General features: G+C 39.1%; 1 protein-coding gene across 5 annotated transcripts; it reads right to left on the minus strand.

Annotated features, from left to right (window-relative positions):
• Positions 1–56: 56 nt before the first annotated feature.
• Positions 57–22,710, minus strand: LOC122417260 (inositol polyphosphate-4-phosphatase type I A). 5 transcript variants are annotated; one of them, XM_043430639.1, is made up of 17 exons: positions 21,935–22,065; positions 20,931–21,153; positions 20,734–20,832; positions 19,897–20,052; positions 19,040–19,240; positions 18,761–18,915; positions 17,811–18,137; positions 17,591–17,706; positions 17,416–17,502; positions 4,854–5,014; positions 4,585–4,768; positions 3,296–4,458; positions 2,802–3,070; positions 2,229–2,446; positions 1,665–1,996; positions 1,022–1,289; positions 57–501 (listed from the first exon to the last, which is right to left on the minus strand). In XM_043430639.1, the coding sequence occupies exons 3-17, from the start codon at positions 20,807–20,809 to the stop codon at positions 384–386; spliced, it is 3,831 nt and encodes a 1,276-aa protein (XP_043286574.1). In that variant the 5' UTR covers positions 20,810–20,832; positions 20,931–21,153; positions 21,935–22,065; the 3' UTR covers positions 57–383. The 5 variants fall into 5 exon arrangements, with proteins under 5 accessions (XP_043286574.1, XP_043286573.1, XP_043286575.1 ...); XM_043430638.1 differs by having other exon boundaries at positions 20,931–21,053; positions 21,935–22,064; XM_043430640.1 differs by having other exon boundaries at positions 20,931–21,025; positions 21,935–22,042.
• Between the last annotated feature and the right edge of the window lie 550 nt (positions 22,711–23,260).

Genomic DNA, 23,260 nt, shown 5'->3' on the forward strand with positions numbered 1-23,260 from the left:
AGCCGTTCTTCTGATTAAACTCGATACCCCTTGCGGGACAGTTGTTCAACATTTCGTTTTAATTCTGTATCAATAATTTATTCGGAAGAGAAAAAGAAAAACAATAGGAATCTCATCACTTACGAGGCGACAGCCTCAATCTCTTTTTTTATCTTTGCTTTTTTTTTCCATCTCGTTGGAGGAACAACGAGATGGAACTTCATTCACGAAAAAACGTCCGTTACGCTTGACCTTTTCTTCTTCGATCGGCTTTCTACTTTTAAATAATTTTTTTCTCCGATTTATATTCACGGATATTGTACTTGGTCATTTCGTTACTATATTTTCTCACTCCTCCTCGATTTGCACACTCTGTTTCTTTCCTCTCGTGGCTACGAATCTTTTTATCCGTAAGTCCCTGTTGGCGGACGATACAGTTTTGGCAAAGACGATATCGCACTCTTGAACGTGTACTTTCGAACACCTATGTTCTTCCAAGTATTTTCACGTCTGCAACCCTCACTGGAAAATAGAAAAAAACTTTAGCTCCCTAAATAATGGTGGAAATTTGTAAAAAATTTCAACTCTTCCGAATTGAGGCTTTGACCATTTATTTTTCTGAATCTAAGGTCCACGAGGGGGTCGAAAACTATCCCGATATTCTCCGCGACATTGAAAGGTCCCCGTGCATGATGAAGCAGTTTATTAATCGCACACTGTTCTTATCGTTTTTCGATCGGAAAGCGAACAATGTACAATAAAATTCCACTTGGTAAACATTGAATGGTAAAATTTGCATAAATGCAAAAAAAAATCGTTTTTTTATTGCACCATTTTACACGTTTTTCGTCACTTTTGACGATGCGAATAAAATTGAAATTCTCCCTTCTTAGGCGCATCTGGCATATCGATGTAATGAAAAAAAGTTCAATTTGGCGTATAATTTGTCCAAGATCACTCAACGTAAGAAGACTCTGGTTTTCGGTTACAACTCAACGAGCTGATATAATGCGGCATCCAGGAGTTAAATTGCCTAACTCACCTGCGCATACAGTCCAAAGCACGCAAGAATTCATGCTCCGAGAGATGATACTCCGATGCCAGAATATTAACTTGCTCGAGGGTCAACGACATTCCTGTTCGGTCTTTGGCACTTTTGCAGCTTGTGAATCTCAAACCTTTCATTCTGCGACATATTTGCGAAGACAATTGTAACACGGAAGTATTTTTTGCTACTTTCGCGTGAACCTGAGACCTTAAATCGTTTATCATTTCGACGAGGGTCCGGTTGATCGGCGATCTAGCACCAACTAAAATTTAAAAAATAATTTATTTAATATTTTTTACTTGAAAAATGATTCCATTTGCATCGTCGAATATTAATTTTAAAAATATTACTCAATTAAATATTAATGAAAGTGTTCAACCGAGATTTACATAAATAATTATATAAAGAAAAAATTAAGCTTTTTTTTTATTTTCGTAAACATTGAATTAGTAAAAATGAAATTTGATTTATATTTGAAAAAAATTCAATTTCGTATTCGTCCAAAGCAACGCTTTTTCCATTATTAATTCCAAAAAACTCCCATCGTTTTTTTGTTTCAATAAAACTTGAATGAACTTTGAAAAGACAGATTATTCAGAATAACTGGAAGAGCATTTCCGATTGGAAAAATACTCACGTCTCGTGGTTCCGGTTTCAGTTGGCAAATTGAGTTTCTTAAACCTCAAATAATACTCGTTCAGTCGATCGAAGTTGTCAACATTGCTTTTTTCCTGAGGACCGGTAGTTCCAAGGCTTTCGGCTAATGTGGCTTTTTCGTTAATGCCAATGTTGAAAAAAACTGGAGTTATGTTGAAGGAGAGGGTCTGTCGGGAGGCAGGAACGAGTGGAAGCAACGAATATATGGCGTCAGGTACTGGAAGCATTACTGTCAGAGCAGCACGGGATCCTACTACTCGTGGAAGAGGAATTTGTGACGCGATTACGGTCCCATCTTTTCCTTCGTGGATTCTGTAACAAAAAAAAATGGTTCTTTTCTTTTTCTTCTTCTAATTTCACGAGCGATTTTCATTTCGATAAACGAAAAAGTACAAAAAAAAAGTGACGATTTGGTAAAAAATATTATAAACAATTAAAACGAGACAAAAAACGTCTTTACACACAAAAATCCATTTAGTTTTTCAGTTTTGAATTCATTCGGTGAAATTTTTAAGCGGTGCTCCTCAAATGGGTCTCTACAAACCTCGAATTGATGCCACAACGAGAAAGAGTGAATGTAACAGTGTGCATGTCCTCAACAGCTACAGCCATGTCACCCCACATGTCTATTTCATTTCCATAGTAACTAAGAAGACCTTCGAAGGATGCGAGAGGTCCGAGTGTCGTTAAAATAAGGAGGAACAGCGGATCTGGACGCTGGCACCATAATTTTGCCATGAGAGCGGATACCAATGCGGTCAGCTGTGGACAGTCAAATACGAGTGCCTGCTCATCCCCTTTTTTTCTCGTTTTATGCTCATCTCTCATAACAACTACACCCTTAAACCACGAATGTATGAATTCTTCAGAAAATATAAAAGCGTTTATACTTCAGCAGAATGACTCGTTGCACGTGTCATTCTGCTGAATGACACGTTAAAGGAAGGTACAAACGGAATCGTTTTTTGAATTTTCCACCGTTATCATTAATTTCTTGATTGAAAATTGAATTTAAAAAATGCAATCAACATAACATGTGCTAGAAAAAGTGATTCTTCGTCTTCGGTACTCGAAGATTAAAAAATTCATAAACATCCGACGAATATTGAAGACTCACTGCTTGACTAAAACAAACGTCTCGTCTATATCTGACGTTACAAGCACGCTGAGCTCTCTTCGCATCTTCCTGTACTCGAAATACCGAATGCGTCAGTCTAGCAGTTTTCAGCAGACCGTCCATCGCTTGTCGCAGTTTTTTCATGCTAGGCCGTAGCTCGCACGTCCAATCGACGATCGAGGCGAAGTCCAATCCTTCGGTGAATTTATTCCTTTGTACCGTCGAGTTATTTTTGATGACTCGCGTCATCGTATCTACGGCTTGGCACACTGTGGATTTGTGTAATGCAGAAAATTAGAAAATAGATTTTAGAATTTTTTGATAAAGCACGAAATCGATATCAATTGTACCGGCAATTATGACACTCATCGAAGACATGCACTCTCACAATTTTGAAAAAACAAGCATTTTTTCAACAGGCAAATAAAACTTTTTAAAACATTAGAAAATTATAAAAATTAAGTTTCGAGATTAAAGGAGCATAGCTAGCTCACCATCCTTGGCTTTAGTCATAGCAGTAATGGGATTATCACTTCGTGCAGAACTGCCTGAATGTTGTTGCGGTTGCTTCCAAGAGGTTTGAGTATCGTTGCTCTTTTTCAGTAGTAATTTGCTAGACTCGTCAGTAATGATGGCATCATTTTTCGGTTGAATCGTAACGACAGCGGAAACGCTATTATTTCCGCGTTCATTAACGAGATAACATTTGAGGCTCTGTGATCTTCCGATTGAATTTTTATTGCGCAATCGAACAGCCGGGCTGCTGCATCGTCCGCATAGAAATTTGACTTTAGATACTAAGCACATGACGCTGGCTTCGATATTCAATTGCGTTAGGTCCCAAGGTTCAGGCTCGTCGGTAGGCTTGTAATAATTAGCCGAAGGAGAATTGCACATTTTTTGGGTGTCCAAGAAGCGTTTTCCGAGGTCGAATTTCGCGCGAACTCTGTCGTCGTCGTCGTCGTCGTCATCGTCATCGTCGTCTTCGTCCTCGTCCTCGTCTTCTTCGTTCGTTCGATCGTCGTTTGACGTTTCGTTATTATTTTCTTTACTGCTCGTTGGATTCGCCGACTCCGTTTCATCGTCGACGTCCGGAAATATAACGAAATTCTCGTGTTTGTTTATGCACAAATTGCTGTTGATTTCGCAATCGCACGACAAACTCGTGTACTTGTTTGTAGCTTCGGTTCCCTCGACCCAAAGATCTTGAACGCAGTCCGGCGTGTCCGGGGAAATGAAGTCGTCGAAATCGGAACTTTTGAGATCGAAATTGAGCCTCTGAGTTATTCGTTTGAAAGGCGAAAGAGACTGGTTCGCGATCGACGTTGTCGAATCGCTGAATCCACGCTCTGGCTGATCTTCTTCAGGGATTTTCGCCACTTTGTGCTCCTCCAGAAACGTCAAGGCTTCTTCAACCAAACCAGGATCCCAGAGACTCAACAATATTCGCGTTTTCGATATCATGTCCTCGCAAATTGGCAACATTCCGCTCGTCTGCTTGTCCCTCGCCAGTTTCATCAGCGATCGCATCGCCTCGACCACGTCACGACGCAATTGTTTTATCGCTTGTATCGCGTCGTGGGCCATCGTTATTTTCGACGATCCTTGGTAGAGATTCGCGTGTCGAGCTGGCGATTCTTTCAACGCTTGGACTAATCTGGAAAATTTAAAGAATCGTGTGAAAGAAAAAATTGACGAAAATTCTTATGTCAAATTCATTTTTTATTTTTACTTTAATCCTCCAAAAATTCATTTTATATTTTTTCCATCATTCAGTGTTTACCTGATGAGACCGCCGTTTTTACTCTTGTGTGAATGAGCCGTGAACGCTCCGACGCTGATGAAGTCGTAGAATCCGCATTTGTTCAAAGTGTCGTTGTGTACCCACATCCTCTGAAGGTGCAAATTAACCGGAGCGAATTCGAGCGTTCTGTCGGTTTTACGCGAAGATCTCTTGAAGTAACTGCCTGCGAAAAATCAAAATTTACGTTTTTCAATAAATTTTATTCATTCGTTCGAAATTCTGTCGAAACGAAGATCGATTCAACAAACCTTTGAACGAGCACAGATTTTCACGAGCTTGAGAATAGAGATGTAAGAGATGCAAATGACGATCGAGCAATTGGACCTGCTTGTTGTGCCACGGCTCCCGGAGCTCTCCCATTCCAGCGACTTCCTGCAGCAACTCTTTCTCCTCGTGGATCCAAATAGCTCTGAAATCCAAAACATAAGTAACAGAGATTATTTCGATAAGAATTAAATATTTCAAAAGCATGCATTTCAACCATTTTTTCGATCTGGAAATTTGTGTCGATTGAATCAATTCAATATTAATATAAAAAAAAGCTGTTTGTTTCCAACGTTGGAATTCAACGAAATTGAAAAAAAAAAAGGTTCGATTCACCTCTTTTTTATTTCACGAATCACTTCGCGTTGAAAGGAATCACTTCGCGAAAAAAAGGAAGACGTGCCAAGTTTGATCGAAAAATTCGATCCGGAACACCCCCATCTCGAGGGTTGAAATTTTCGTATAAATTTTTCCTATCGGCATTCATATCCTTTTTATATCCTGAATTACTTCGTGAATCAAAAAAAGAAGACGTGCCAAATTTGGTCGAAATGTTCGTTCCGGAATACCCCCGTCATAAGGGTACAATTGTCGACAAGGCCGTCCCGAGCCGAATTTTGAGACAAATGATCATTCTTTTTTTTTTTTTATTCAAGATTTGCTTCCCGAGGCTTGCCACGATTGATCGGAAAATTCGCTTCGGAACATTGTGTTCCGTGGGTGCTTTTTAACCCATTAACGCCAGAGCGTCGCGTTTTTTTTTACCAAATTTTCAACGCGATTATTTTTTGTGTTATAGCCGTTGAAAAAATTTTGTTTTCAGGTATATCGACGTAGAATTTTATGCTCTTACAGAATATTAGCTCAAAATTCCGATTAAACATTAAGAAAAAAAATATGGTCGATTCAAACGTGGAAAACATGGTCGTTACACTTTTGTCTCATTCGACTCAGAATTTCATGAAACATGTTTCGAACGCATCGTGGGAAATCATTTCTTCGATTTTAGCAATTATCGAAAAAGTTCAAAATTTTCGAAATTTGGAATTTTTTCATAGTCTATTGCCTTCGAAAATTTTTTTTTTTTCGGTCATTACAACTTTGTCTCATTCGACTCAGAATCGCGTGAAACGTGTTTCGAACCCATCATGGGAGGTTATTTTTTGATTTTTGAAATTTTTGAAATTTTTCGAACCTTGGAATTTTTTAATAGTCTATTGCCTTCGAAAATTTTTTTTTTTCGGTCATTACAACTTTGTCTCATTCGACTCAGAATCGCGTGAAACGTGTTTCGAACCCATCGTGGGAAGTCATTTTCTCGTTTTTTGAAATTTTCGAAAATTTTAACCCTTGAGATGGGGGTGTTCCGGAATGAATTTTTCGACCAAACTTGGCACGTTTTCGTTTTATGTCCTCTTGAAATGATTCGTGAAATAAAAAAAGAGGTGAATCGAATTTTTTTTTTTTTTTTTTTCAATTTCGTTGAAGTTCAACGTTGGAAACTTCAGCGACATACCGTCAGATCCATAATTTTGTAATGATTGATCAACAACTACTTTTAAGATAATTTGAAATGACAGTTATTAAAATGACTCGCTCAATGCTCGATCGTGTCGACTTGGGTGGGCCCAATCTCCTTATTTCCAGAGTGTCAAAACAAACTCGATGTCGGAGGCTCGATTTCAACTCAATTTTCCATAAAAACGAAGTCGACGGTAATTTTTTCTTCAGACCATGCTCAGAACTTTTACTAATTTTCATAATTTTACTTTTAATTATTTTTTACTCTCCAAGTAGATCGATAATTGAGCCTCACATTTTGCGAGAAAAATAAATGATGGAAAACAATATTTATTCGGCACTTTGATCGAAATCCTGTGACCTGAGCTCTGGTCGACCTCCCTCAAAGAAAAAGGCATTTCAAGGCCTCATGACGTTTCGAATGAAAAAGAAACTTTTTATATCTTCTCAAGTTGTCATCAATTTTTGGCAATCCTATTTTCATCGCAGGTGACCTTAGAGAGTAAAATAATTTTCGGAATCTCTTCAAATCGCCTCTTCTCTTTGTTGAACCGCACCATTGAGTTCGAACAACGATGAAAGTTCGATCGCAACCGTCACTGGCGACGAGGAACGTAACTTTTTCGAGTAAAATCCTAAAAATAAGGAAATCCGCGAAGAAATGAAAGAAACTCTGAAGAAAATTTTGTAAGATTTTCAAACCAATGTATTTCAGATCGTTTAACACGATACAAAGCCAAGTCACACGAACAATTAAACCAGGAAATCGTTGACGCCGATAAAAAATAGTCCAAGAGGCCGAGCGATTTATTCATTTCCCACGAAATAAATTGCTGCACTCGGCAAAATAGCATAAAATACGATCGAGATTGATTCGGTTTCTTGAGCAAATTGGTGAACATTTCGAGGAGCGAACTATCCCAAGCGATCACGAATTTCCTGAGCTCTTCGGCGATGGCTTTCATACGGATCGCAACTGGAGAGCCGTAAGCGAGTTGACCATTTTCTTTCGGTCCTGGAGGTGCCAGGGTCACTGGACGAGGCCGAGTGGATCAGCGTGTGGTGTTTTTTTCCGCACTTCCGGCAGCGTTTTTCGTTGCGGCATTCGGCCGTGGAATGGAATCCGAGGCAGTTGTTGCAGAGGCCGATTCTTCTGACGATCGCGCGTCGATCCGCTTGGACCATCGACAGAAAATGGGGGCAGAAAGCGATGTAATGCGAGGATTTGCAATACGAGCAGCTTTCCGGGTCCGCTCGAGAGCGCGCTGCACCTTCTCGACGGCTGGATTCCGGGGAAGCCGACAAATAATGGGTCGGACTTTGGTGACGAGAACCGGACTTTCTCGACGATCTTGCGTGGGCTTTTTCGCGCTTCGTTTCCTGCAGCTCGCGAGCCCGCGCCCCGAGGAAGTCGAGCAGTTCCGAAAGTTCGGGGAGATCGAGGCGCGGCCCCAGGCGAAGGTCCCAGGCTTGGCGCGTCTTCGGGTCGAGCAGGCGACAGACGATGTGGATGACCCGACACTGCAAGTGCTCGTCGGCCAACTCGAGAGCGTCCGAAGTCCTCAAAACGTTGTTCACGGTCGCGACCAAGCTGGAAAGGGCCCTCGCGGAGCTTCTCTCGAGGGGAGCGAGCGCCAGGAGTCGATCGAGCTGCGAATCCGCGAGATTTCGTCGGCTCTCGTAGTAGTCGATCATGTTTTTCCAAACCACGTCGTAGTTCTCTTTCGCGATGGGGTACTCGGCGAGCAGCGCGGCCGATTCGCCTCTCATCGCGTTCCTCAGCCTCGCCAGCTTCTCCAGGTTGCTTATGCGCGTCGAACTCCCCACGAGAGTGAAGAAGCGGTCGGAGAAGGACTTCCAGTCGGGAAAAACTGCCGGAAATTCTGGGCCCTCTGGCTGCGAGTCTTGGGACGAATTTATCGATGCCACCGTGCTGCTGTTCGCGGTCAAATTCTCCAAACGATTCCGTACCGCGACGTACGATTCTTTCGCTCTCTGGTAGGCGGCGGAAGCCCGATCGAACACGTCGTCCAACATGTACGGATGCTCCAGGAACTCCGGGGTGCAAAGCTCCTCGATCTTTTCATGAGTCCTCGAAAACTCATTCCAATGGTTCTCTATGAACTCGATCTGCGTGTCGATTTCCGAGAGAGTCAGCGGACCGGACGCCAAATCCGAGTGCCGCGTCAACTGGACGTGAGCCTTTTCCATCATTCGGACTCGCCCCATTTGCGTTCGAACTCGACAATCTAAAACGTTGTTGGCCGAGGCTGCATCTCGGACTGGCGACGAGGAGTCTTTGCGCCCAGCACCGGAGCACCGGGACGGAACCGATTTCGAGTCCGATGTGCTCGGCGGTTGAACGGCCGCTCCTGAAGCCGAGGCCTGACTTCGATCCGAATTCCGGCTCTTTTCTACTTCGAATTCTTGAGGGGAATCCGACATTTTTTCTTTAACGCATTCTTGAGCCAAATCCGAAGTCTTTTCTTCTCCGAATTCTTGACCCGAATCCAAAATCGTTTCTCTCTCCTGACCTGAATCCAAACATTTTTCCCCTCCGAATTCTCGAGCCGAGTCCAAAAATGTTTCTTTTCCGATTTCTTGACCGGAATCCAAATATTTTTCTTCCCCAAATTCTCCACTCGAATCCGCAGGCTTTTCTTCTCCGCACTTTGGATCTGAATCCAAAGATATTTCTCTTTCGAACTCTTGACCCAAAACTAGCATTTTTTCAATGCCATTTTCACCCTCGTCAGCCATCGCGAGTTCCTTTGCTCCGAGTGAATTGAGGCGGACTCTAAAAAACCCGTCAAGCTTTGATTTAAGTTGGGAGATTTCGGCCACGATGAGAATTAGATCTTTTCAAAGAACGTCGTAAAAGAGAAGCGAAAAAAATGTTGCAGCAATACGAGACGAATTCGGTAGTTCCGAATGAATTTACAGAATCGACGACCGAAGTTTTCGACTGCTCGAACAAACGCTCAAATTCGTGTTCGGAAGTGTATTTTAGTAGATAAAAGCCGAGTGTACGTGCCTCGACACAGAGTCGTGAAGCTCGAATGCTCAAACTTATTTCACTGCCGACTACTTCAAGGTCAACGATGCTTCGAATGTCAGACTCGAGTGCTATCACTCGCGAGCGAGATGGAAACTGTTCTCGAATGTTCCAGGAAAGCTTTGTTCGAAAAACTTCGGAGCTCTCGGTCTTTCGCCGAAACCGTTTAAATTCCACTTTTTCTCGCGACGAATTAAGCTCCGAGGACGCAAACTTGCGTGGATTTTGGTCCACGAGAAACGATGTTTTTTTTCAGATTCACATATCGAAGTTTTTAGGAAAGGTCACTTTGAACGCGCGACAAAATGAGTGAACTCGACGAGATTTTTGGGTCACTGTAAAATAGCCGGAGCGATACACTTAAAATCCTTTTCGAAAGACCGAACCGCGTCACTTGGAGAATTTCAGATCGAAAACGTCGGAGACAGCTCGCTTCGAGCGTCAACTCAACGGAGAAAAACACCGAGATTTTACTCGACGATGATAAAAAATGTCCGGCTTTGTATGCTTCGATACTTTTGGTTCATGAGAAGAGGGGGCAGTCGAATTTCAATGAGAGTCAGTCGGTATTGAGGCATGCGCCATACCGATCGAGTTAAGGAGGGTGGCTACGTTCGTCAAATTGATAAGAAATTGATCAAATTTGGTGATAATGTTCTTCAACATCAAGTGCGAAGACACAATTTTTTTCAAAATTTTCTTCTGCTTAGTTATCGAGTAATTACGCATTAAAGCAGATTTCTTATGCCCGGAATGTATACCTATATATATGGAAACGCAATGCTTATACACGTGAACTTTAGTGATCAATTACTCGATAACTGTACAGAAGAAAAATCTTAAAGAATTTGTATTTTCAAATTTAACTCTAAAGAATATGTTCACCAAATTTTATTAAATTCTTATCATTTTGAAATTTTTAATTTATTTTACATGGTTTAGCATGGCAACATTGTATCGTCCCTAGCCACCCTTCTTAACGCAAATGCGAGAGAATAACTGCAAGTGCGCAGAAAAACTGAAAACATCTCTGAATTGTTATGAAACCGATAGGTCCTAACAAACAATTTTTGCCAATGATCTGCGACGTTGAGTTCTTTTATTTCCATTGATCAGAATGCGTAGAAAATGTTGTTTCGAAAATACGATGCGAAGGATTCGAGTCTTTTCTTTTTTTATGAAGAACGAGTTCGAGCAGAGGCGAATGTTCGATTAAAACTTTGAGCGGCGAGAAAAAATGTTTTTTTGCACAGGGTTGGAGAATGAGAGGAGGGAATTATTGGTGAGGGAAAAGACAAAGCTCGTCAGGGCGAATAAGTTCGTGTGAATGTTATTTTATTACAAAATGGCAGGAATGAAGAATTTTTAATCACATATTCCGGCTACAAAGGCAAGTGCCGGCATAACAATTTCACGTACAAAGCCAACGGGCACTGGGTTTTCTAGCATCTCAAGTTCCTAAATAATCGTACTGTATTCTTTGTAATTCTCGTATCTGTTTGTACGAGCGTCTCCTTATGGATGGTGACTGGAGAGAGATAAGCTGATCGAATCGTATTTCGTTCGACGGCAATGACGTTTTCTATACATCTGAAATCTTTTCACCGCGACTTCAGTTTTTATACATTTTTTGGCGTTGCTTTTGTATACGAGATTCCTCACTTGACTGAAACTGTTCGGAGAACTTTTTCGGACGAAGAATAAATCACTAAACTCTAGAACTTGGAACCCATGATGTTTTTGATGCGACGGTTGTTGATGAAACTATGCTACTCTGTTTACCGACGTTAACGCAACTGATCACGTATTATTGAGTAACTGATTTTAGCGTTTTGATAGGCTTTGGAAGCGCGTGCGAAAACACAATTCACTATGTACGGATGGCTGAGGAAATCCGGTGTACAAAGCTCCTCCATTGATTCATGGGTAAACAAGAAATGTCTATAATGATCTTCGATACTCCCCAATTTCAGACTAATTGAAGTCTTCGTCTCCGAATGGTGTAAACTCATCTGACATTCGGAAGCTAATTTTTCTTCGTCTTCGAGCATTTTGAGTCGAGCCATCTGGGTGCATACCCGAAATTCCAAAGTATTTTTGACTAACTGCGGATCTGGCGACTGCTTGTTCATGGAAGCAGGATTTTTCACATCATTCTTAGTATTGTTGAACATTCTGAATTCCAGTGGCAATCGAACTGAACGGTAATGAAGAACAGAAAAATTCAACTCAATTCAATGGGCAGAACACTCTAACGTAAACGTTTGGACTTTGTTGTTTCAACGCTAGGCACTTCGAGGTCAACTTCGAGATTTCGCGCTCTAGTATCTTTGATCACTGAAAGCGAGATAGACCTTTTTATTCCGAACAGTTTGGAAAAACAATGTCTTTTTACGAATACCGTTTGGCTTTTACAGCGATAAAGAAAGGCCACGCTTATTGTACGAAACCAACTCGGATAAAACTTCGACAACTGAAGATCAAGAGGAAAGACCTCTCCCCTCCCGCTTTTCAAATGTTCCGATAACTACACACTTCGGTGACTTTCGGCAGACTAACAATAAAACAATCGAGACTAATGCGTCAGCCAATCGGAGTTGTGCTGGCAAATCGTTACAATGTAGAACCTGTAGTCCTGTAGTCATTTGTCACAAAAATTCTTGGATAGCCCTGGTGGAAGATGGCTGAACTGACACGGGTTTCGAATCGTGATTTAGGGAAGGGGTAACCGAGTTTCAACGGTTTCAACGCATCGACACCGAATCGAGATGCAGACGGAAGCACAGTCAATATAAAGATTTTGCGTGTTGCGTGTCCACTTTCACTGGGGCCTGCCCCCAGTTTAGTTCGTAGATGGCGGCGCTGTCGAGCTTTCGCTCGTAACGTAATGCGCTAGAGAACAAATTATTGTTTGTTTTTTAAAGGAAAAGAGTAATTTTTTTACATAATAGTCCGAAAATATCACAAATTTTGTATAATTTCGATTGAAATAAAGCCCATTGGAGAAGATAAACTGGGGAAAGTATCGACGTGTCACAAAATATTGAAAAAAAATGAAATATTTCAAATCGTTGTCGTAGTACAAAGCCGAACCGGAATTATACATAGTTGACAGAAAAACTTGTGAAAGCTCAGTTTAAAAGTCGTTCCAACAGAAAGTCGAAAATCGCTGCCGTCGACGAAATGAGCAGAAGCGAGGTTTTCAAGTTTATTTTGAATATTAGTATCGCCAATTTGTAGCAGTAAAAGGATCCCTCCGAGGTATATTTCCGAAAATTTTATAATACAGTCGAGGGTTAATACGGATAAACCAGATCATGTACTATTGACTTCGACGACTGATCAAAGGTGCAGTCGGCATTTTAACGCAAACCCGTCGGTGTTGAGGTCATGCGTCACACCGACTGAGTAACCGAAATTGCGAACAGCTGCAAATCATTTACGGCGTTGAATTTTTTTTTTTTATTTCCACTGATCATAATACATCGGAAATGTTCTGTTTAAAAAATGCGATGCGAACGATTTGAGTCTTTTTTATTTTTCTATTTGTTCAAAAACTTTGAACTGCGAGAAAAAATGTCTATTTGAAATACGATTAGAAGAAGAAGGAATTATTGGTAAAAAAAAAAAAAAACAAAGCTCGTCAGGGTAAATAAATTCGTGTGAATGTTATTTTATTACAAATTGGCAGCAATGAAGAATTTTGAATCGCGCATTCCGGCTACAAAGGCAAGTGTCAGCACAACAATTCCACGTACAAAGCCAACGAGGCGGCACCGCGTTTTCTAGCATCTCGAGTCCCCATATAATCCTAACAAGAGACTCGGTTGATTGTATTCTTCGTAATCCTCGTACATGTTTATATGCGAGCGTCTCCTTACGGGTGGCGACTGGAAAGATAACCGAAGTGGATCGTATTTCGGTCGACGTCAATAACGATTTCGAAGCATCTAAAATCTTCCCAGCGCAATTTCGGTTTTCACAAATTCTTCCGCGTCGCTTTCGTTCTCCCCACTCAAACTGTTCGGAAAGCTTTTTCAGACGTTGAGAGTAAACCACGAAATCCCGGAACTCGGAGCCATGATGTTTTTGATGAAACGGCGGTTGTTGACGAGCCTGTGCGACTGCCTACGAGCGTGCAAACTCATGCCTGTCACGTATTTCACGTATTTGCAAGAAATTGAATTTAGCTCTTTGGTAGGCGTTGGAAGCGCGTTCGAGAACTTTATCCACCATGTACGGATGAGTGAAGAAATCCGGTGTGCAAAGCTTCTCCATTGATTGATGGGTTGTCAAGAACTGGCTGTAGTGATTTTCGATATGCTCAATTTTCAGATTATTCGCAGCGATTGACCCACCGTACATGAAGTATGCATGCTCAAGGTCATGGGAAGACACTGTTTCAGCGGCTTCGAGTAACATGAGTCGAGTCATCTGCATGTTTACGCGAAAATACAAAATAGTTTCGACCGATTCTCGCTTCTGATGTTGTAATTGTGTGTGCATGGCAGCAGGATTTCTCACCACATTACTTTTAGTACTGTTAGACATTTTGAATTCCAGTGGCAATCGAACTGAACGGTAACGAAGAAGAGAAAAATTCGACTCGATTCAATGAGCGAACACTCGAACGTTCGGACTTTGTTGTTCCAACGCAAGGCACTTCAAGGTCAACTTTGGGATCTCGCATACGAGAGTATCTTTGATCGTTGGAAGCGAGAGATTTCGAATAGTTTCGAAAAACGATGTCTCTTCGAATACCGTTTGTTTTTACAGCAATAAAAAAAATGGTCACGCTTGTTGTACGAAACCGACTCGGATTAAAACTTTGACATTGAAGATCACGAGGAAAGACTTCTTCCGCTTTCGAAATGTTCCGATAACTTGGCACTTCAGCACTTTTCAGAAAACTGGCGATCAGGCGTGACGTGCCAGCTAATCAGAGCTGTACTGAAAATCGTTACAATGTTGAACGTGAGGTCGTAGAACAACAAACATTCTTACGTAGCCCCGGCCCAAGTGGCTGAACTGACACGAGTTTTGAATCGTGATTTGAAGGAAGGGGTAACCGAATTTCGACTGAAGCGTGTCGACAACGAATTGAGCTTAGTCTAGGAGGATTGCCCATTTTCTCTGGGGCCCAGTTTATTTCGTAATTGGCGGTAGCATTTCTGCTATTCTCGTAGCGTAATGCGTCAAATAATAATTTTTTTTACATAATTGTCCGTCAGCGTTACAAATTTTTAGTTATTTTGTTTGAAAATGAGTAACAAGTGAATTGGAAAAAAATTAAACATCGCGGAAACTGGTTTCGGAATTTTCGGTTTTGAATGTTTTACTTTAGTCGAACAGTGCAACGCCGCGTCACGAGTTAATCAATAAAACCTGAGAATAATCGCAATCAATCGGCACTTTTATATCTAGACTAATTTGTTTGAAAAATAATTGATAAGAACACCGAGTTCTCTTATGAGACCATCAAATATTGCATTACAAAATATTTTTTCATAAGAAGAAAAAACACAAAACAGAAGAGGCTTTTCAATCGCGTGTCGTGTTGTGTACGAGCGCACCGCAACCGCCAATGACGTCCTGATGCAAAGTGACGATGAAATAAAAATTGAGAAGAAATGGAAATTTTTCGCGCCGTTCGATTAATTGAAATAAAAAATGTCTTGACACATTTTTGTCACAATCTTGCATGACTCAGACTTTTTTTCATTTCCATTGGTCGGAGTTGAAAATTTCTTGCTCTGAAAGTGCGAAGTCGTCGATTCGATTCTAGTGCTCATTTTTTCTCTGTACACATCACCTTTGTATTCGAGGGGAGGGAGATACAAGTTACCTTTGAAAACCTTGAAATGTTGAAAGATATTTTATTCGCAGGAGAGTATGAAAAAAAGATTTTTTAGCAGAAGAAATAACTCTGTGAACAAAGCTCATTAGAGAATATAAGCTCACGAAAATATCGACGTGTTACAAAATAACAGAGATGACAATTCAAATCGTCGTCGTCGTGATACAAAACCGAATCGAAACTACACATAGTTGACAGAGCAACAGTTTAGAAATCGTTCCAACAGAATGCCGAGAATCGTTGATAAGTCGAGCAGTAGAAGAATCCCTTCGAAATATAATCCCGAAGATTTTATAAAACGCTCGAGCGATGCTGCAGATTAATCAGTACATCATGTGCTCTTAACATTGACGTCTCAGTTAAAGTATTCGAGGTATATTGATTTAGCAGACCAATAATCTTTGCAAACTTCCCCGAACACGTTATTCTGCATATACGGAAGTGTCAATAATTCTGGAGAACAATCTTCTTCCAACTTAGCATGGGTTATTAAAAATTGCTTATAATGGTATTCAATGTCTGCAATAAAATTCCTTATTGCGAGGGGGTTTAATCTTCCTATGCTTAGGCTGTAACCCGCTGCTGAGTTGAGGAATTTCGCTCGTCCCATCTGAGTTTGTATCCGAAATGCCAGGACGGTTTCAGCTAATTTTTCCTTCTCGTTCTTCACAGTCGCATTGTTATCTGGTTTTTTTTCAGCAGATTTTTTCTGGGCGTCCGCCATTGTTGAAATTGTGTGAATCACGGACTCGTGAAATTAGTTGAGAATTTGAGGTATACCTGCGCTGTGCAAGTAGTTCTAAGGTTCGAACGTTAGCATCCGCACTGCTACTGCCACCGAACACAGTTGAAAATCGAAATTGTTCGAAATGTTCCGAAGCGATGCTACGCGCTGTTTTCACTTGAGAACAGTCACTTCTTCACATTTAACCAAACTAACTAAAATCCTTCACATAGAACTTGATAACAAGCAAAAAGCGAGGTTTCTTTGTCAATGTGAATAACGCTAACGCAGAGTGCTGAGCATGAAAATGCAAGCCGTAGTAAAATCGCCGAGATCTTCGTCGACTCTGATCGGAGACGGATCCGCGTGCTTATGAGAAGAGGGAGTGAACCCGATATGGGTGATGATAACGCGACTATTCTATAATCCAGCTAGTACAATACCGACTGAGCCAGGCATGACAATAAAAATGTTTCATAGCGCTCAATCGCAATTTAACGATGTATGATACAAAAGTCTAAATAATTAGAAATTGATCAAACTTTGTGATAATGTTCTTCAACATCACGTGCGAAGACACAATTTTTTTCAAAATTTTCTTCTGCTTATTTATCGAGTAATTACGCATTAAAGCAGATTTCTTATGCCCGGAATGTATACCTATATATATGGAAACGCTATGCTTATACACGTGAACTTTAGTGATCAATTATTCGATAACTGTACAGAAGAAAAATCTTAAAAAAATTGTATTGCCAAATTTGGCACTAAAGAATATGTTCACCAAATTTTATAAAATTCTAATCATTTTGAATTTTTTTATGTTTTCAGCATGGTTTAGCATGGCAACATTGTAAGCCCGTACCAAATATCCTTAAGGGTGAATTATACAAAAGTCGAAATAATTAGAAATTGATCAAATTTGGTGATTATGTTCTTCAACATCAAGTGCGAAAACACAAATTTTTTCAAAATTTTCTTCTGTTTAGTTATCAAGTAATTACGCATTAAAGCAGATTTCTTATGCCCGGAATGTATACCTATATATATGGAAACGCTATGCTTATACACGTGAACTTTAGTGATCAATTACTCGATAACTGTACAGAAGAAAAATCTTAAAAAATTTGTATTGTCAAATTTGGCACTAAAGAATATGTTCACCAAATTTTATAAAATTCTGATCATTTTGAATTTTTTTATGTTTTTAGCATGGTTTAGCATGGCAACATTGTATCGCCTGTGCAATATATCCTTAAGAACGAGCGTACCTCGTTTTTCGCGTAAGGAATACTCGACTTAATATCTATTCATAAAAAAAATGGAGTCATGAAAACGTAAAGCATGCAAAAATTCAAAAAATAATTAAAGTTTTGAAAGATGACTTACAATAACTGTTGAGGAAATTGGAAGCAGAGTTTACTCTCAGCCATGATCTCATGAACGCAAATATCACCTCCGAGGCCAGAATGAAACCTAAGAATGAAAAAATTCAATCAATTTTAAAAAAATCTCAAAATATCTTGTATCATCGTTTATTCATTGCTTCCAGGTGGGTACTGACCTATAAGTTTGAACGTAAGGATTTGCGAACAGAAACTTGAGTTGCCCTTGGTGAGGAAGTTTGATTTTCGTTCCAAGTCTCGGTGGCAAAGAGTGCGATCGTCTGTGCGTGAAAATCTGCAAAAACCATTGGTTTAGTGGGCTAGTAATAAAAATGAATGAAACGACACACAAAAATATCGAAATGAGAGAAAAACATGAATGAATGAAAAGATAAAAACCTGGTCGCCATTTGTGGTTGTAGTCGAAGGAAGCACGTTACGAGACGGAGTGCTCTCCGTACTGTTCCCTTTGTCTTCAGCCTCCAAATTCCATACGTTGATCGTTAAAAAACCGACTGTTGTCGATTTGGGCGATTTCAATGGTATTCTCAGTCTCGGGGTGTCCTGAACAGCACCAAATGTTACGATAGCGCTGCCGATCGGTGTTGCCGTTTGACTGACCCGTTCCCGCACGTCGTAAGCAGTTATTCGAACTTTGCTGTCGATCGTCAGATCGTCACTCGCTCTGAAGCTTACCGTTGTCAGAAAACTTGGATTACTACTTCGCTGTAAATATTGAGAATGGAAGATGTTAGTTTGAGGAAAAACACGAGTTCAAATACTGTTTATTGGTTTTTGGTTTTAATCCAATCCGCAATTAACTGGATTTTAGCAATTCATTAAACGCATACGAATTAAATCTAAATTCATTTATTTTCAAATTTTATTCGTTTTTAATTTTGTTCGAGGATAACTTATGCGGAGTTTTAACCAAAAATTTTGATGAATTAGGATTCGAAAAGTATTGAACCAGAAAACAATGAGTCTGAAAAATCATTAGTGCATTTTTTCAACCAAGAGCCATCGACGGATACTTCAAAGTTGTTTTACGGCGACTTTGACAATTGATAGTCATATTTACGATATTCCAAGTCCATTGAAGGACTATTTTTGAAAAAGCTGTCTCAAAAATGAACAGAAAACAGGATTCGAAACGAAAAAGCTTCATAAAAGGTAGAAAAACGTAGCAAATCAAAAAATTCGTGTCACACGATGCAAAAGTTGATTGTTTTTGTTAATAGAATTAAAAGATTTTTCAATAGAATTTCGATAATTTCGTCATCTCTAATTCATTCGGAAAGTGAAATGAATATTCAACTTTTTTATAATAGGTCGTGAACGTATCGAACCTCAACAATTTCAGTTTTAGCGTATTTAATCCAAGTCCTCCTGCGAACAGTTTGAACGTCAATTTCTAAAACGGGATTAGGTGGACGACCATGTCCATCGCACAATAGATTGTCACAAGCGACCGATATTTCGCACACAGGAATTTCCGCTGGATCTGCAAGAGGAAAGAAGCGGAGGAAATGGTTAAAACATTGCATTTGACAGTATAAAAATAAACGAAAAAAACTCAACGAAATAAGATATTTGACGTTAAAATGTGGTAGGTGACGATACGAAACCCGTAACGATGCCACGCTGAAGCCGCAACATGTGGATGTCTGTGTCATGCTTGTGACCACTGCAAGCCTCGATACGCTGACGCAATGCTAACAATTGACTTCTCATGCACTCGTAACTCGCCAACTGTAACGCCTGCAACCAGGTATCACGTTCTTCCGAAGAGCTTGCACCCAGTTGTTGTAAAAGACCTCCATCGAAAACTAGTTAACAAAAAAAAACAGAAATTAAACCACAAAACGTCTCAATTATACGATCGAGTTCGATCGAAATCTTTATTCATCCAGTATGAGGTCAAAGATCTCGAAATGGGAGGAATGAGAACAATAATGATTAATTGTTGAAGCAGCTTTTACAGCTTTGTTAGTGAACTACTGAAGAATTTCTTTTCCTATTAGAATCATAATTCCTCATTCCATTGAACAATAATTTTTATTTTTATGAAATATCGATACCCCAGGATAGAGTCGAAAATTACATTTGAGCCAGGCTCGTTCTGAATTGGACATAACTGAAAAAAATTAATTTTAATTTTTTTTTTCACGCAAATTATTGAATTATTTTGATTTCCGTTAGAACAATAATTTCCAATTTCATAATGTGACATTTTTTGATTTCATAAACTGTTATTAGTCCAGAACATTTTCAAAGACTTCAAAATACATTGGAATACAAAATTTTCTTTAGCATCTGAAAAAATATCTTCTTGCTTCATTGGTGAATCACTGCGAAATCATTATTCCTGTTGCTTTTTCATATCATTTTCATAATCACTTTTCACGACCGTTTCTGAAGTTACGGAATATTGTTTGAGAAATAGATGAATTTAATTGACAACAAGCTAGTTAAGTGAGCTTACCAATACTAAAGCCGAAGTAAATATCTTGACTCGTTTCGTCCAGTCTGAATGTGCAATGCTCCAAAATGATGACACCGAGCGGCTCTGACCATTGTTCTTTAGATTTGAAGTAAAATAAAAGATTCCCACGTAGACGACACCATCGTTCGGAGCTCGCTGTTAGAATTAACGGAAAAAAAGAATGAAAAACAGTGATTATAATTTGTCACAAAAGCACTCGTTTCAAAATGAATTCAATTACCAAACTTTCCCAACACCAAATTTCAACAAAGAGCAAAAATAATTGAGGAGGGTGCAAACACAGAGCTTCTCTATGGAAAATTATGTACATGCAAACAATATTATTCACAATTGTACAACAATTGAACTAATTAATCGTTGAAACTTTACAAACGTGCAATAAACAAAAATCGTGCTGATGCAGTGATCATTCGTGTATTTCCAAATGCAGATTCAAGATTTGATTGAAATGAGTGATAATTTGGGGCTACGAACATCAGGGTTTAACATTGAGTTGTCACCCAAGAAAAAAGATCTAAAAATTTTTCAATTACGGATGTGAAAAAAGCACATAATGCGCTCCTAGTTCAAACGAATTTCCTTAATATTGGTTGTTCGATGCATGTGTAATAGCTTATGTGTATTGTGTACCATTTTTATATACCTATATCCTGGTGCTTGGTGCACCCCCTGCCCGGCGAACAGAAGCATTAGTCAAAAATCAAAAAAATTTGCCGACAGTGTGAATTGAATTAAATTGTGTTAGTCCAGGAAACAATGGAAGAAACCGATAATTAAGTGTTAAATATACACTCTCCGTGGCTGCTGTTTATGTACCTTTGTTACTTGTGCCTGCTGAGACGCAACTCAAATCTCTTAAAGACTTGTGTCTCTTTCCGTTTTCTCTTTTCATCTCAATCTTTTCACTTGTACTACCTGTAAAATTGTACAATGCACCAATACGATTATCGTTGTCATTCTCATCATTACTTCACGGAATATATTGCATTTACAATCATTTTTTTTGTAAATACGTTTTATTGCCAAAGCGACGAAGATCAAGTCGGTCAATCACAGAATTGTCTCCGCTGTTTTTTGTCTTTGCGCTGGGTTTAAATTGTATGCAACACTGTACAGAAGATATTGCAGCCAAAATTCTACGTATCCATTGGATGCAAGAAATAAACAATCAAATATTCACTCAATGTGTTTCGTTACTGTTGAATAGTAATTGATTCCACAAAACTCAAAACTTGTCTGAAAAAGTTTAACTATTTATTAATAAGTAAAAAAATATCATTTGACACATACTCATTCATTTTCAACATTCAGAAATCTTATTGGAACATAGCAACATTTTTTAATTCTTATTTGAATTATAACGAAACACTTCAGACAATTTTCTAAAAAATAGTTTGTTTCTGAATCTTATAACAGGACATGACATATTTTTATCTAATTTCATGACAATGTAAAATATCACTATAAGAATGTCATGCGTAAACATAGCATAGAAGAGCGTTGAGTTCTCAATTTTTAATTCAATATCCATATAACAAGAATACAGAAACTTGACAACTTTCTGCCTTGTCGATTCATGCAGTTGAAAAAATATTTTTTAAAATTATCAAATTTATAACAAGATGAGAGGGGGCCAATGTACAATTTTTTACAAGTGTGTTTGCAAATTGTAGAAAAAATTAACCAAGGGAAAGGGGGGGAGCAGCGGCAAATCGAGAGTCAATTAGTAGGGTTGGTGCAACAGTGAATGAGCGATGAAAAGGAATCCATCGAATTATACATTGATAAAAAAAAGTTGAGCGAATTTTTCGAGAATTTGAGTGTTTAATGTTTGTTATTGGTTCGTTAAAAACGGTCATTCTTAGGGCACCCACCCAATATAAAATTTAAAAATAACATTCCGACATTCTTATATCGATCGGGAGAACATATATATATATATATATATATATGTATATGTAAAGATATCAGTACAAATAATACAAAAATTTGAAAATATTGACCAAGTAGTACTTACTGTCAGTTCGTCGAAAGAAACCTTCCTGTCTTTCGCGTACATACAAAGTTCCTTCCTTTTCGAATTTTTGCGACGGCTGAGTCGCCAATGTCATCAATTCTTGTTTGTTAAAACGCATGATTGATAATTTCGTATTTCCTAATATAAATAAAGATGACGTTTCCGATGACGCGAGCTGTACGCTTTCTTCCTTTAGTTTCGATACAACCGCAAATCAACTATGTACACATTTAAACGATTACACACTTCCATTTATACACTTTTTGTGTGGGTGGCGAGGATTGCCATCATAGACGAGAAATTTAAAAAATTCTGTTAACCTATAATGTACCAAAAAATCGCGGACGATAATAACAACAATGGAATAAAAATCTCGCCACTATCTCTTGGCGGTATCTGCTCATGTTTCTCCGCCATTATTTTTATACACTTGTCTTCGACCTCCCACCTTTATTTATCTACGAATTCATGTCTAACACACTATTTTTCCATGGCGCATCGGAATACGCAGAACGACTGCGACCAACGACGATGCAATTTTGTGATACATTCAACTGCACGGGCGACAGCTGATTAGATGCTCTGCTCACTTGAGACTATTTTCAATAACCCGGAACCCGGAATACACAACCACTTGACCGACACTTGCTTGCCAACACCGAATCCCCCTCCACGTAACTACTTTTCCAAGGGGCTTCTCGCCGCGCAAACAAATTTTGAATCACCTGTCACTTGTCTCTACCGTCTCTACAGAATCTCTATTTTAAATCAAACCAAATCATCGTAAAAATAGGAAGTTTGTTTTATTAGTCGCAGACAATATCCATTGATAGATTAAAAAAAATAAAGTTCCATAGGCTCCATATAGGAACACTATTTCGATAATATTCAACCTATATATCCACGAACCTCTCTATATATATATATTTATATCGTCACAAAGCCATCAAATGAATATTTAACAATGGATCCAAAGTAATTTTTTCATTTAATACAAATTATACCATGAAAATTAGAATATTTTTTTTCTCATTATCACTAGCACAATTCTATCGTTTCCTAAGAGCTAAATTGTTTAGTGGTTTGTTGACTTGAGAGTATTTTTTGGAGCTACTCGAAGGCGCGAAAATAGTATGCAGAGACATCTAGAAGGGAAATATAGAAGCTGATTGAATGGAAGTTTAATCAATCCTCCAATCAACCGTTGAATCGAGTATATCGATAATTATGAAGATTGGTTACTTTCAAATCTGATCAGAAATAATAAAACTCAGAATATATTTCGACGCGTTACAAAATATATTAAAATATCATCGTCCGTGATAT

Source organism: Venturia canescens, chromosome 10, assembly GCF_019457755.1.
Source record: "Venturia canescens isolate UGA chromosome 10, ASM1945775v1, whole genome shotgun sequence".
NCBI lineage: Eukaryota > Metazoa > Arthropoda > Insecta > Hymenoptera > Ichneumonidae > Venturia > Venturia canescens.